Consider the following 14,912-nt stretch of genomic DNA (forward strand, 5'->3'; position numbering starts at 1 on the left):
TCATCTCTCATCGATTTTAATGGATTTTCGATATATTATAGAGTAGCGATGCGCAAGCTTTTTTAAAGAATCATTTTCAGAAGGCTATTTTCGGAAGTAGATATAAAATCTTGCGAGCCGCATAATATTTATTACGTTTGTACGAAATAAATTGATTTTATATTTTCAACTATATGGACCGGCGCGGGCGGGTCATAGAATATCTACAGGTGGGCCGCATGCGGCCTGCAGGTTGTGCATCACTGTACAGGACAAAAAATATTAGACCACATCTTTTTACTTGCTTATTTTAAGATTTAAGGATCGAAATAACAACCTTTGGGAATGAGAGTAAATTAAAATATTTAACATTTTTTAAAAAATGTAAATCGTTATTAAGAAAATTAAGTAACTCAAAACTTTGTATAAAATATTTTTTTACTCCTCATAATTTCGAAAATATTCATTGAAAATGTTTTGATAACCTGTAAATGTTGAGATAAGCAGGTAAAAAAATTTTTTTTAGCTTTACATGTACAAAACCCGTTTAAATCGATGAATGACAGTTCGATCCTTTGTCCGAAAAAAATCCCTTGGAATGTACTGAAAGCTCTCCGATATATTTATCAAATAAATGTTTGTACGATTTAATAATTGACAATTGAAACAGTTCAATGCACTTGTATTCATTGTAAAACGTACAATGATAACTACTCACACACACACACATTAATTTTATTTATACACGATGACAGGCACGTGATGTCATTTTTTTTAACGTGCGATGCTTACATATATATCTATAATATAATTTGTACAAACGTTTGTGTATATCGCGAATTAACTGAAGTACTTAGTAATGTTATAGATTAAAATACTTATCTTCATATTCTTATTGTAAACTTATATCCGCTTTTTATTTGTATTTCTTGGAACTCTTATCTTTATCTTGGTCTTTAACTTATATTTATTTTAATCTATCTTGAGAAGAAAAATAAATAAGTTGCGTTTTAAATAAATAATACACACAATATTATGAATCAGCTATGCAATCATAAATAAAAAAATAATACTTAATCCTAATCTAATAATCAATAATAATCAATAACTAATTTACCGATACTTAATCCGTCAACATACTCGTACAGCAAGCAAAAAATGATATTGAATGAAAAGTTGAAGTAATATAAAAACGTTTGGTTCTTTTCTTATAGAATTTATATTTTGATTATAACCTGTATCATCGTTTTTTTTTTAATAATGCAGTGCAATTATCAATTTGTAATATATGATACATTACGAGATATTACGTATTTGCATTAAATAAATGTAAGAATCATTCACACTGTAATATTGACGTTACTTACCATAATACTGATGTTATACTAATATTAAGTTAATAAAATTTATCATGATAAAATTAACACTTAAATAAACATATATAAACATTTATTACATGAAAATATTACCTATCTGAAATACATACATAATTTTGAATTTTATAATTTTATGTTACAATATGTGTGTAATACTGATATCCGCTAATGAGTCGTCTCGTTAAGCATTGTTTATTCAACTAGATTGAAGTAAATTGTTCTTAAGCATATCAGATGATTAACATGTCTAAATGTATCTTTATTATGAAAAAAATGGATATATAATTCTGTTATAACTAAATGACTTTCATACGTATTGTCTATAACATGAGCACAATATTTTACATGTAAATATGTTTCATGCTTCTTTATTGTAATGCAGCCTTATCGTTAGACGCTTGCCAGACGTGAAAGAGGACAGTTCATATCTAAAGATTGAATAAAATTAACAGTAGTCGCAGTATTTGTAGGAGTCTCACCCTCGTGATCTGTCCGTTTCGTGCATAATTCATTCTTCTCCTTTAAGTTCTTTGCTAATATCTTCTTGATAAATTCGCATTCGGGGAACCACTTAATATGCTCTTCCACAGGATCATCCGTCCGTTCCCAAGCTCTCAAAGATTTTCCACAGTAGAAACACATCGTTTGATTAAAAGATTCAAAAAGGCCGCTAAGATAAAAGAAACCAGCTTTAGCCAATTTTTCTTTTTTCTCACATATCGTATCGTTAGTACATGTTGCGAAAGAGCGTAATCTACGCTCATAGGAAGCGTATGTAGGCTGTTTCGAACCTAATACGTCGCTGAGCTTGGCCGTGAGGTAACTGTTCGTTTCGGCGTCCCAGAAAACCGCAATGTCAATATCTTCATTCAGATCAGAAGATACGGAGTTAGAATTCGTGGCACTTTCAACCTGCAGATCATTGTCCGGAGCAGAAAAGTGCATGTACTTGAGGCCATAAAGCCCGCAAACATCTACTCGTTTAGGTATTTTGGCAGGATCGGCGCCGATTGGTACATTTCCACAAGGAATATTCCGGATAAATCTACATCTTCCAGACCAACGTTGGTGCTCGATCTTGGGATCATCGCCATCCATCCAGCTTGACAAAGTAATTTGACACTCGAAACACTTTACTGCATCTTTGTTTTTAGTGTAAAAGAAACCGGCGGCCGCGAGCTTTTTGGGATCCATAAATGACACAGACCACGTGGCGAAAGAATTCAATCTTACGATTTCAAAGCGATAATCCGAGTAATCTATATCATCATTTTTAAGTTTTTTAAATTCCTTTATGTCAAAAACTGACTTAAATACATGGTCGTTGATAATTGTATCTGGTATCTTCATTTTTTTTTTAATGAAAAACGTCCGTTCGTGTAAGAATCTGCGAAAAGAGACAAACATGACTTATGACAAATTCCTACATTCTTTCTATTTCCTGCTTTCGATAAAAGTATGCGAGAATATTTATTTTAAGCGTGCGCATGCAAAATTGCAGATAAATTGTAGATCCTTTGTGATTCTTCAAATTCTTTCTTCAAATTCTACGATAATCCCTAATAGGGATTACGAGGGACGTTCTGGCGAACGTTCTTAGGAATCAGATTGAAAGATTGAAGTTTGACCAATCAGAACAAAAGGAGCCAAAATTTCTTTGTCCTCATTGATGAAATTTCAGTCTTTAATCTTTAATCTCAATCTTCAATGCGTAGACTGATTCCGGCCTTAGAACATGGGGATCCTCTGAACGTCCCTTGAGATCTGTGCTATTAGGGATATTCTTCCTTTTTTTTAAAAAAGAAGAGAAAAGTTAACGTGCCTATTTTCGTCTACCTATTGTATTTCACAGATATTATACTTCACAGGTATAAAATAAAGATTCCCATCTCTTACCGAACACTCGATATCACGCTCTCGTTTTCCTTTTTATACATAATCTACAAAAAAGCGCATTCCACAACTCCAACACACATGCACGTACACAACACTCAAGGTTGAATTTTTTTCTATTCGAAATATAGCAGCAGAGATAATATAAAAATGTGCTGATCAAATTTATTCAAAATATATATATATATATATATATATTCTGAATTTTAATAAATTTAATATCTCAATTAAGGTTATTAAACTAAAATAAATTCAATTTGCTTATTACGTAAAATAACTTCTTCGACCGATTTTATAATACTTTTCAAATAGCACGAGCAGCGAAATAAATAATATAAACTTACACATGCGCAAAGCTATCGTTCTTTAGCATTTATATATATATATTTCACTCAATAGTTTTCATACGAAAGCCGTTGGAACGTCGTCGCGTTGGAACGTATATATTACAGCGAGGTATTCTCACTCGTCGGCGTCTATCTTGTTACTGCCACGTCAAATAATTATTACACGATAAGATAGGTATTTACGCTCCTTGTTTTCTGAACGTAGAAATTCTTAATAATCACAGAAATACAAGGAAGGATTATCAGTGCATTCTTTAGTCGATATACAATACAAGCAAAACTATATTTGTAACATTCTATTAATAGCGCTGATTTCTACGACGAATTATGTAATGTTACGTAAAATCTTTAGACATGGATTCATTTACGTGCGTCGTTTTTAACGTAATATCAGTCACCTGCGTATATTTATATTTCATTGAGAAAGCTTTATACATTTAAGAGAATTTAATAATGCATAATAATTGAGAGAATAATTAATCCAAATCTGAGGAATTTAAATAAATATTAATTCTTTGCAATTAATTCCTTACAAATAATGGTATTAAAGGTGCAATTGAAATGAAATTTTTACTAATGAAAGCGTTTACTGTAAAAGAAATTATTCTATTTTTTAGTAATGAAAAAATCAATTCCTAGCAAGAATCTTATTCATGGTAGCGCTTTTAATAATTTCTAAAGTTAAAGGTTAATCTGGGAATGTAAATTTTCTGTAAAATTCAGAGATTATCGTTATGTTGTAAAGACATTTCCTCGATAGATTATCGAAAAATGAGAAACGTAGTTGAGCTAACATCATTTATCCTCTTGGATGATTTTTTGATTACATTGTTGTCGCTAGAGTGCCGTTGTGTTCGACAAACTAATCGGCCTGATACAATACCTAAATGACCTTTGTCGACGCTTATCGAAAAACAATAAAGATTATATACAGTATCGCGATAAGATTTTATTATTATTATTGCAATTTCCTCTATATCTTCGTGATAATATTGTTCAATAAATAATTCTTTTACGTCAAAGAAATAAAATATTTGGGATATACTCTGCAGAAAAATGGGGGAGCAGAAAAGCACATTAAAGAAAGTATGAAGAAAATAATAGTAGCAATGAAAAGGACATGGAGCATTGAAGAGAGATTATTTAAAGATGATTTCAGGAGAAAAAAAAATGAAGATGTTTGATTCACTGGTGGAGAAAGTATTGCGCTATACGGAGCAGAGGTGTGGGGCTGGCTAGAGGATAGGAGACTGGACGGAATAAAAAGCAAATACATGAAGTGGATTTTAGGATTGGATTGGAGGACACCGGACTACATACTAGCGGAAGAAACGAAAATAAGAGAAATAAAAACGGAAGCGATTAGAAGAGCAATCAAATACAAAGAAAAAATAAGAAATACAAAGAAGAAGCTGATACAGGAATGCATAAAGGATTTAGAAAAGGAACGGACATTAAAGGAAGAGGACAACTGAGAGAAGAAAAGGAGGGAAATGTTAAAGAGAGCAGGGATGAGCAAGGAACAGGTAAGGTTAGGAAAAAAGGACGGAGATAAGGAGTATACCTGAGGACCTAGTGAAGAAGATAGAGAATAAAGAGAAGAAAGAAAGGAGAGTGAAGGTAAGTGAGTCTAGACACAATTGCAACTATAAAAGCATAATGACAGAGAAATTACCAAAATATCTGGAAGGAAAAAGGAAGCGGAAAGACAAAAGTCTGATAGACAGATATAGATGTGAAAGTGAGACAAAGGGGAGCCAGTATTGGAGAGAGGTCGAAGACAGGAGTTCCAGAATATACTTGGTAGAGGAAGAAAGCATATTCCACATATTAAAAGAATGTGAAGAGACAAAAAATGAATTGCGGACGGAAAAGTTTATAGGCGAAGAAGGCAGAGGTCTGGAAACAATGAAGAAGATAGGCAAGACGAGGAAGTAACTGGACGTTTAAGACGATAACTACATGTCACAGTTAACGATAAGGAGAGTTCAGTCAACGCGGTTAATACAATAGAAATATTTTTGACACAGAGCTAATCAGTCGGTGCAGGAGTATCAACCCATTAGGCTTGGCAGGTATATATAAACTATGTTAATTTGCGATAATGGGCTAGACCAGAATGTAAGACAGGCTAGTGAATTCACAAAATAGATAGTTAGTTTGTTTTATATTTGTTTGAAGTTTTATTAAAATTTATTTAATATAATGGAATGGATTAGATATATAATGTATAATAAAATAATAATATATAATGTATGTGTTATGTTTGTATGGATTGTAAGAAATGTAAACTGGAAGCCATCCTGAGCCGCGAGACAAGGATTAAAATAAATAAATAATAAATAATAAAAATAAAAAATATATGTTTCATTGCAATTAAAATTAAATATTTGTTAATATTTAATTTTAATTGCAATGAAACATATATTTTTTATTTTTATTATTTATTTCCTTAAAACAAATTTATTGTCGATTATAGTTAAAAAGATACCTATGATGATGTTAATATTAGGTCTATATTGCGTAATATTCCGTCAAAGTTACCTATGTACTCAGAAAATATGCTGACGTTATTTTTCGTCATTTTGATGTCAGAATGACAATTGACACCAGCTTGTTGGATAAGTCATTAAGAATTCGTTAAATGTTTTTTGAATGTATTATTCAAACTTAAGGAGCTTTCAAGTCGCTGAGACTAATCTGATAATTACGAACATAATTACAAACTTGACAACATACTTAATTTTAACACAATTACTTGACATATGTAATTTATTAACGCGATTTAAAAAATGAAGATGCTTAATCCTCCGTCTGCAATTTGGATTAAATCTAAAAATATGATTGTAGCCGTAGAATTAATTTTGTGACTATTATAATAAAATTTCTTCAAATGCATAGTCATGTATATATACTTATACTTTACAATATAAAAGATAGATATTAAGATAGATTTATTTTGTAATTTTAACTACACACAAATTTCTCAAAATTACAACAAGATCGATAAAGCAATTTGGTAAGCATGATCGTATTCAGCGCCCAGAAAGCTATGAATTACATACTTTCGTTCCTGTACAATTTTTTTTTCCTTAAACAGGCTAATTAATTAAGACTACATTCGAGTAAAGTACCCTATAGTTTGATAGATTTAGTACAATGAATCAATATAAATAAAAGAAGAGCTACGAGCCAAACTTTGAATTAAAAAATTTTACTGCAACCTATAATTCTGTACAGAACTCGATATTTTTCGAAAGCGATTTACAATCTTCCGCTGAGTCAAGACTTCCCTTCTGAAGCCTTTCGGATCGATACTTCCGGAACCCAGCTGTGACTTTGAAATGATGACACCCTTCAATCTCTGTCCGAAGCCTTACATCTGCCGACCACTTTTCTTTGTTGACTCACAGTATAAAGAATCAATACGAATTACAAGGTAAAACGATCAAAGAATGATCCAGTTTTAATGATCTTATAAGATGAAAATCCAGCCGAAAAAGAGAGAGATGAATAAGGACAAGAGAAAGACTAAGCGAAGTAAAGAGAAAGGGATGAATGTAGACCGCATGGAGCGAACGGCGTGGAGCAAAGGGAATGTTTCGCGTGCCAAGCTGTACCTTTGTACGAAAGAGAAAGAGCGACGACAAATAGGCGCCGCCGGCCACGCCACCCGTGACGCAACCGGAAGAGAAAGAAATAAAGAGAAAAGAGAGAGAGAGAAAAATTTCCCGGTACCCGGATACAAAGGCAGAATGAATGACAATGAGAGAGAGAGAGAGAGAGAGAGAGAGAGAGAGAGAGAGAAGCCGGCGATTGGGAGTCATTGAGAGAAATCGATCTTTCTTGGAAATTGATGAAGTTGATCGACGTTGACACGTGAATGATAAAAAAGAAACGGATGATTGGAAGCAGGAAGGAAGGAAAGAAGCATTCTTATCTATCCTACTATGAGTACTTTTCTGCCATGCCACACCGTTTCCCCATTCAAATGATTCAAGTGAATCAAGGCATGATTAACGTACCGCTGATAACAGCTGATAAGGCGTGTGTTGCTATTCGTCTACTTGACACTCCCGTCGCTGCGATGATCCTTCAATGAAAACAGAAGCCGGTTCTCGCGACGATTCTTCTTTGCGATGTTTTTCCGAAGGTGCCGGTGTGTCACTGGTGTTTCAGAGGTATCGCCGGGCTATCCGTTGTCCACCAAAATCCAGTATTGTTCACGGTCTTCACTCAGCTGTTCGGAATAATGAAACCCGCGGCTCAACTTGATTTCATCGTGACGTACCGGAGAGCTAAGGCTCACTCGAGTGTGACTGGCGTACGGAAAATATTCCAGGATAAGAGACCAGGCTACTGATTTTCGCATTCGGGCGAAGCGGAATTTTATGGAAGGAGAAAAACGACGGTGGAGTTTCTAAAGTTTCTGCCAATTCCAGCAAAAGGGCTGTCCTTAATGAATCGTCTGGACGAAAGTTGCACTGCACCGAAACGCACCGTACTTGCTGCAGGCTGGGATTCTCTACCGAGTGTGACTGAGATAAAGCAAGAGGAGGGTAGTAGTGGGGAGGGTGAATGGCACGAAGGGCAGCTCTGACCAGCTCTGACAGATGATCACAGTATTGCACAGCATTGGTCGATCTGCTCTTTTTGTAGGGGCTGTTGGAAGCAACTGGCAGCAGCTGGGAGGAGTTAAGAAATTAGGGACGGACTTATCATTAACCCTTACCCTACCAACTACAATTTGGTGCCTCCATACAAACACTAGGATCCGTGTGTTTTTTTTCACCTATTCAGAATGATTTAAAAAATCTCTAAAAATTCACCAACATACTTTCAACTTTCTAGAATAAATATTGGCACTTTATTTTGGAAAATAATAAAATGTAATATGATTTATAATTACCGAAAGACTCAAAGAAATTTGCATGAACAGGAATCGCTGGGTCACTAGTGACCTATGTTAGCAAGGTAAGGGTTAATTTTTAATTTCTATAATTTTTGGCTAATCCAAAAATTATTTCATGTCGAGTACGTGTTAATTATAATAAAATTTTTTTTTGGAGAAAAGAAATATGATTTTGTTCTCTCGAAAGAAAATTAACGTTCGGATCTTATGTAACATTAAGAAAAGTTATTTAATAGCAATGACAGGAATCGCGTAATATTGAGGAAAATATAAGCATATTTTTTTTTTAGAAAAACATTTTGACAAATTAAAATAATATATAAAATATACAAAATAACATATAATAACAATCTAATAATAAATTAAAAAACCAGAAAAAGACAAATCTATTACAAATTAATCTGATTTTGCTTTTGCGGAATAACTCTGAAATTAACTCTTATTTAATACTAAGAATCGCTTGATAATAAAGAAATGTAAATGGAAACTTCCTACTGTAATCGGTGTGGTTATCTGAATACGTGTTTGTCGCGATATAATCAAGTCCAAGAATGCGACTTGATAAAATTCTATGGTCAACGACAATTGCATTACTTAGAAAAAAAAACTCAAGAGAGATATGTGTGAAATTCTTTTATATTTTATGTACATTCAAAGTATATGACACATGACATTCGCGACAAATTTCTATTTTACAATGCTATATACGATATATATTAAATCTGATATAACATAAAATCTTTCTTTGATATTTTACATAACTGTTCGCTTATACACAGCTAATTACTACACATTTTCGCTTCATAGACACATTACGGATATCACATTTATATTAATCTCTATGTCATACTTTCAATAAAACGAAACTGTACAAATATGAAGATATTTTTCTTTATTTCTTTGGAATGATCCTGGCCGAGTTTGCTTTCTTAGGCCAATATTACATTCGTTCGTTTTTAATTGTACATTAAATATTTTATAATGTATACATTTTTCCAAACGTGTTAATTGACTGCAGAACAGAGAAGTTCTCAGTCTATTCGATAGCCAATCAACAGGCTTGAAAAATTTGTTGTACAAAAATGGATAAATGTAATATTGGCCTTAAGCTTACGTGCTAACACTAGAAACTAGTATGGACAGCTATATACATACATATATATGTATTATTTCTGTTCATTCGTTTATCTCTAAAATCATCGAATTGACAATCGTCTGTCGATTTGATTATTTTATATTTTTTGTACTCAATCCTCGGTAAACGCAACAACACTGATTTCTACATATATCGCTTTCACTATTTTATCTGCTATATATATTATCTGTGAGAAACAACGTTCACATACACATATATTTTATCATGATACGACGTCGTGGAGACGTATCAGCACTAAGAGAGATTGTGTCTGTATTTTGTACATGTCCTAATAAATGTATTCTCTAAACAACCACTTGAATTCCAATAGCCTTATCAGAAAGCTTTTACGCTAACTTATTTCATCAATAAATAAATATCTTCAAGTGAAGATTTTTTATTGACTGGATTATTTCTTTATGATCGAGTTTATGATTGTATACTACAAATATATTAATACACGAATAATATAGAGTTATATGTCCAAGCCAATGATCTCAATGTGATATTAGAGATTAATTAATTTCGTAAAATATTAATTACTTCCAACCTCTGTAGGGCGTGACAGATACAAATCAGTTTTTTCATCAAGAAGAAGGATAATTGAAGCCCAATTGGAAAGAGTAGAAATCAGACCTGAAGATCTAGTCATCAGCTTTTAAATAAATGATTATGCTTGAACATTTGAAAATTTTTATATATGTTTTCCTGAATTATTACATGTTGTGTTTTTACTTGTGTTTTATATAAGTTTTTAGTTGTAATGTATATGATGAGATTGATTGACCATTAGTGTTGTTTTGTGACTAATGATTGATGATATTGTTAATTTCAATTGTGGGTTTTGGTTGATATGGGGATGAAAATAATTGAAAATTACAAAAATAAAAATTAATGTTATTGTAGGTAGGTTAGCAATGTGACAAGATGCATATGCACACTTAACACCTGATGAATTCATTATAAGATCACAATGAAAGAAAAAAAGAAGTAGATTAATATTTTACGAAATTAACGATATAATGATTTATCGTTATATCTGTAAATCTGTAAAAATTGTACTGATAATGTACAAATAATAATTATTATAATTCGATAATAATATAGATTGTAGCTTAAATCTGTAATCAGTTGCAATTGTTATTTTTTTAAGTTTTTTTTACACTTTCCCACTTTTACAAAATTAGCTGACAAGTAACACTATCCAAGTGCCACTCCGGGATTGACTTCTACCTATGCAGATTTTGTAAAGAATCGAAAAATATTTGATACGTATTTTTTTATTTCGGCAGACATGACGTTTTAAGGGCTGAAAATAGGGGTTGAAATATTAAATTTTTTAATAAACGGGTGTATTTCCGAATAATGCTGTTATGCGATCTAGCTGTAATGCTAATATAATTTTTAAATTAATATTAATTTAATATTAATTTAATATAATTTTTCAGAAAAAATTCGTGAAAATAGCTTAAAAATCAAGCTTCTAAACCCGAATCTCCCCTGAACTAACAAATTTATAATTTCACTAATTCACTTCCTTCGATTTCATAAAAAACCATTGGCAAATCTCAAATAGCAAACTGCGAATCTTGAACCACGAATCGCGTATAATCTGGCGCAAGATTTATATGTATACTCTACTTTAGGACAAGAAAATACGGACATATCCATGAATCCTGAATCTGCATAATGGACATCTCGCAAAAACCGGTGCGCAATTGCTACACGTTGCTAAATGTCCACAAGGTAAAAATACTATGGCTAGTTCGTGATCCATACAAACTTTGCATAAACGAGCCTCCTTCAATTTTCTGTTTTCCTCTTGCAAAACCACTGCAAAAAAGCGATACGAGCTGTACATGTGTGCACATTTCTTTCAAAGAGATCAAATTACGTATGCATAGGATGTAGAACACATGATATAACTTTACAAGGGAGAAATTTTTCACACAAAAGAACATTGCATCAAGAAGTTGTATCAGTTAAGATTTTTTAATTAATTTTATCAACACTTATTCCTGGAAGTATTAATAAAATGTGAACTAAATTAATAAAATTAATAAAAAATCATAAACCACAATAGTATGATAACGATAAAAACAATAGTAGATGAGTGGCATGTAACTGATTTCACAAATAATATAGAGATAATATCAAATAATAATATATGATATTTATTTGTTACTTACTAAAATCATCTGATTCATTATCCGTGTTTTTCTTCTCGAGATCTCTTTTAAATGCGTCAGATTCTTGTGTGCCATTTTTATTTGCGGTATTATTAGTCATTTGTATAGTAACTTGATTAAACAAATCATTCAATTCTGGAGTAGGTGAGTTAGAAGTGCTGCTATCAAGGCTAAAGGAAAAAAAAACATAATTCTCAATGATACCTCAACAATTCGATTATTTCTAATTACATGTAACATACGCATACTGTATTTTACATGCCTATTATTCTCTTGTAGAAGATCTTGTAGCAGTTGTGCAGCATCAGTATACGGTATGCCAATTCTTTCCATTCTACTCTTCTGAGCTCTCTCTACTTTAAGTACATCCATCCCAATTTTAAAAATAGTCTCTCTTTTTCTCTATTGAGAGAAAAAAAGAAAGTCATATTAAATTAATTAATCTTAATTAAGAATAATTAGGAACATTTGAGTTACGTTTTCAAATCGCTGACAAAGAATTTCATCATTAATGTTTTTACATGTTTTTACTGTTTTCTTTATATATAAAGTTTGAATTGATAAAAATATTGCAAAGTTTTCTCTAATTTCAAAGTAATACACACATATGTACAATTTTATCATTTTACTTGCCATATCTGGAGCTGTTTTTAAAAGTTTTTCAATCTCTGTGTAATAATCCCTTAACGATATATTGGGTTTTAAAACTGTCGAAAGAGATAATATAATCAAAGTGACATCGCTAGGTTGCGGAACAGATACACTTAAACTTTCTACGAACTTTATCGCAGATGCTAGTGCCATATCATCTAGTTCGCTATTTTGTGAAGTTGAAACAGATTCAACTGAAGACTCTGTGGCATTATCTTCTGGTATGCCAGTGATAGTCTGTATATACATAACAAAATTTAAAAAATATCACATGTTACGTATAAAATGTATAAAATGTATCTTATGTATATTACATAATATAGACATTATTTTTACAACATAAAATTTGTATTATCTAATTAAATTAATTCATAAAATCATAAAAAAGTGGAATATAACAATTACCGAAAGATCGAAATTTCTATTATCAACGCAATATTTGACAAAGTCTTGTCCACGCACAAGATTTACAAAGAAACAATTTGAAAACCATCGTGCATGTTCAATCCATACATCATCCGTTGGTTGCCAATTTCGTAATCCTCCATCGCAATGAAAACATCTAACTTGATCTTCGTATCCTATATTAAAAATATAAGATTAGAACAAACATTTCACAGGGGGAGGGGGGGAAGATCTAATAATTTAAAAGATAAATATAATTCTGACCGCTATAATAGAATCCAGCCTCAGCTAACATTTCTGGAGTTTGCTTAAGATTTTTTGGCCATTCCTTAAACGTCTGCAATCTTTTTTCATACATTGCGAATCCTGGTCTTTGGGGTGTTTTGTGTACTAGTATTCCTGGCATATTCGTTCGACTTTCAGGCATGACACAAACAAATCCAAATAGCTCTATCGAAATAAAACTATGATTAGTAATTAATATAGTACACAAGTTTTATATATTTATATTAAAGCAAGATTGAATATATTCATGAGTCTCAAGAATGTTACTAAAATAGTAATATACCTTCTACTGGTTCCAGTCTCATATAGAAATCACAATTTGGAAAATTCAATCTGTGTACACTATCTGGATTGTCACCAGGTTTCCAATTCATTATGACACCTCTGCAAAATGCGCATTCCACCTGTTATTTGTACAAAATGTTATGCAAGCGTAAAATATTTTTAGATAATATATAAAACTTAATTTTTAACAAACAGTTTCTAGTAAAATTACAATAGATTTACAACAATCTCTATATATCAGGATCATTTTCTTACCATGTCTTCATTTTGAAGATAATAAAATCCTGCCATGGCCAACTTGTGTGGATGGATAATACTTGTTTTTGGCCACTTTTGAAATGACACTATCCTTTCTACAAGGGTACCATATTCCTTAAGGGGATCCATAGACCTTTGCGGTAGGCTTGGATTGTTTTCGACACTGCTGGATTGCTGTGAGTGATCATCAGCAGACGACTGTTGATGCATTGATGATCCTGCAGCAGCATTTTCAGCTATGCCAGGTATGAAGGGAATGTTGATAGTGTTGGTCGGTGCGAGGACAAAAGGGCATTTAGGCGCTTTCGTTCGATGACGAACCATAACATGATCACCATAATTCCAGTCGGATATCCTCGTGCCACAAAAAAAACATTGAACCTCAAGGTCATGTCCGGTGTAATAGAATCCCGCTTTCGCGAGACGCGTCGGATCGACAGCGGCGTTGGCCGGCCACTTACCACGAAACGTTCCGAGCCTGCTTTCCTCGACGTTCATTCTCGTCGAGTCAGATTATTGTCTTTTGCATTGAAGAAAACCCTAGTGGAAATAAATCCCTGAAATCTATATCAATCGACCTATTTCAGTATGAATTATACTTTTCATGCAATTTTCAACGATTTATTTACCAGAGAACTCATAGCAAATCAACTTGGTAAATTTTTTCGGTTCGGGAGGCAGAGCGACACTTTTTTCTGCCAGATTCTTTCGTTTCATGCAAAAACGCATCGAATGAGCCTAATTTTATTAAAATCGGTGAGGTCGCCCGTTTTCTCCATAATTACCAATTTTTTAAATTATCAACTGATTAAAATGCAGACTTATTTAGTAAGTGATATCGCTGAATTTTAACAAGTCTTTAATGACAGTTTGCTGAATTGTTAAAACGCACCTCGAACACGTAAGACAAGTCAAATAATTACGACTATCGATTTAGGGATACAACATGCAAAATGCATAGACAGTACTTAGTAAAAGAAAATTGGAGAAAACCGATTACTGATCGAGTGAACACTTAATAATTTCAAAAAGAAACCCAAGAGTTCGTTGCTGTCAAGTGCTGTGAGCTGACAGCTGACATCCACTAGTGCTGGATTCACACTGCATCCGATGTGAGTCGTACGACGCTCATCGGATGCAGAGAAAACCCAGCATAACTAGATCGGGAAACGGACGTGTAGGGAAAAAGTGTAGAAT

General features: G+C 32.7%; 2 protein-coding genes across 3 annotated transcripts; both read right to left on the bottom strand.

Moving 5' to 3' along the window:
• Positions 1–1,506: 1,506 nt before the first annotated feature.
• LOC108758009 (death-associated inhibitor of apoptosis 1) lies at positions 1,507–8,284 on the bottom strand. Of its 2 annotated transcripts, none has more exons than XM_018502716.1 (2): positions 7,621–8,284; positions 1,507–2,742 (listed from the first exon to the last, which is right to left on the bottom strand). In XM_018502716.1, exon 2 carries the CDS (start codon positions 2,703–2,705, stop codon positions 1,746–1,748), a length of 960 nt encoding a protein of 319 aa, XP_018358218.1. In that variant the 5' UTR covers positions 2,706–2,742; positions 7,621–8,284; the 3' UTR covers positions 1,507–1,745. The 2 variants fall into 2 exon arrangements, with proteins under 2 accessions (XP_018358218.1, XP_018358217.1); XM_018502715.1 differs by lacking the exon at positions 7,621–8,284 and adding an exon at positions 3,593–3,727.
• A 2,863-nt stretch (positions 8,285–11,147) lies between these two features.
• Positions 11,148–14,288, bottom strand: Diap2 (Death-associated inhibitor of apoptosis 2). Its single transcript, XM_018502705.1, has 8 exons — positions 13,713–14,288; positions 13,456–13,576; positions 13,152–13,337; positions 12,888–13,063; positions 12,461–12,719; positions 12,094–12,223; positions 11,832–12,001; positions 11,148–11,475 (listed from the first exon to the last, which is right to left on the bottom strand). The coding sequence occupies exons 1-8, from the start codon at positions 14,211–14,213 to the stop codon at positions 11,285–11,287; spliced, it is 1,734 nt and encodes a 577-aa protein (XP_018358207.1). The 5' UTR covers positions 14,214–14,288; the 3' UTR covers positions 11,148–11,284.
• Positions 14,289–14,912: the final 624 nt, after the last annotated feature.

This window comes from Trachymyrmex cornetzi, unplaced genomic scaffold (genome assembly GCF_001594075.2).
Source record: "Trachymyrmex cornetzi isolate Tcor2-1 unplaced genomic scaffold, Tcor1.1 scaffold15, whole genome shotgun sequence".
In the NCBI taxonomy this organism is placed as follows: domain Eukaryota; kingdom Metazoa; phylum Arthropoda; class Insecta; order Hymenoptera; family Formicidae; genus Trachymyrmex; species Trachymyrmex cornetzi.

What these genes read in the sequence shown, in the direction of transcription:
- Diap2 (XM_018502705.1), bottom strand. Translation starts at nt 14,213, where the DNA reads ATGAACGTCGAGGAAAGCAGGCTCGGAACGTTTCGTGGTAAGTGGCCG. An exon ending in GAGACTGGAACCAGTAGAAG is followed by an intron (nt 13,338 to 13,455) that starts GTATATTACTAT and finishes TTATTTCGATAG; the next exon opens with AGCTATTTGGATTTGTTTGT. An exon ending in AACAGCTCCAGATATGGCAA is followed by an intron (nt 12,224 to 12,460) that starts GTAAAATGATAA and finishes AGAGAAAAAGAG; the next exon opens with AGACTATTTTTAAAATTGGG.
- LOC108758009 (XM_018502715.1), bottom strand. Translation starts at nt 3,621, where the DNA reads ATGCTAAAGAACGATAGCTTTGCGCATGT. An exon ending in AACGATAGCTTTGCGCATGT is followed by an intron (nt 2,743 to 3,592) that starts GTAAGTTTATAT and finishes CTCTTTTCGCAG; the next exon opens with ATTCTTACACGAACGGACGT.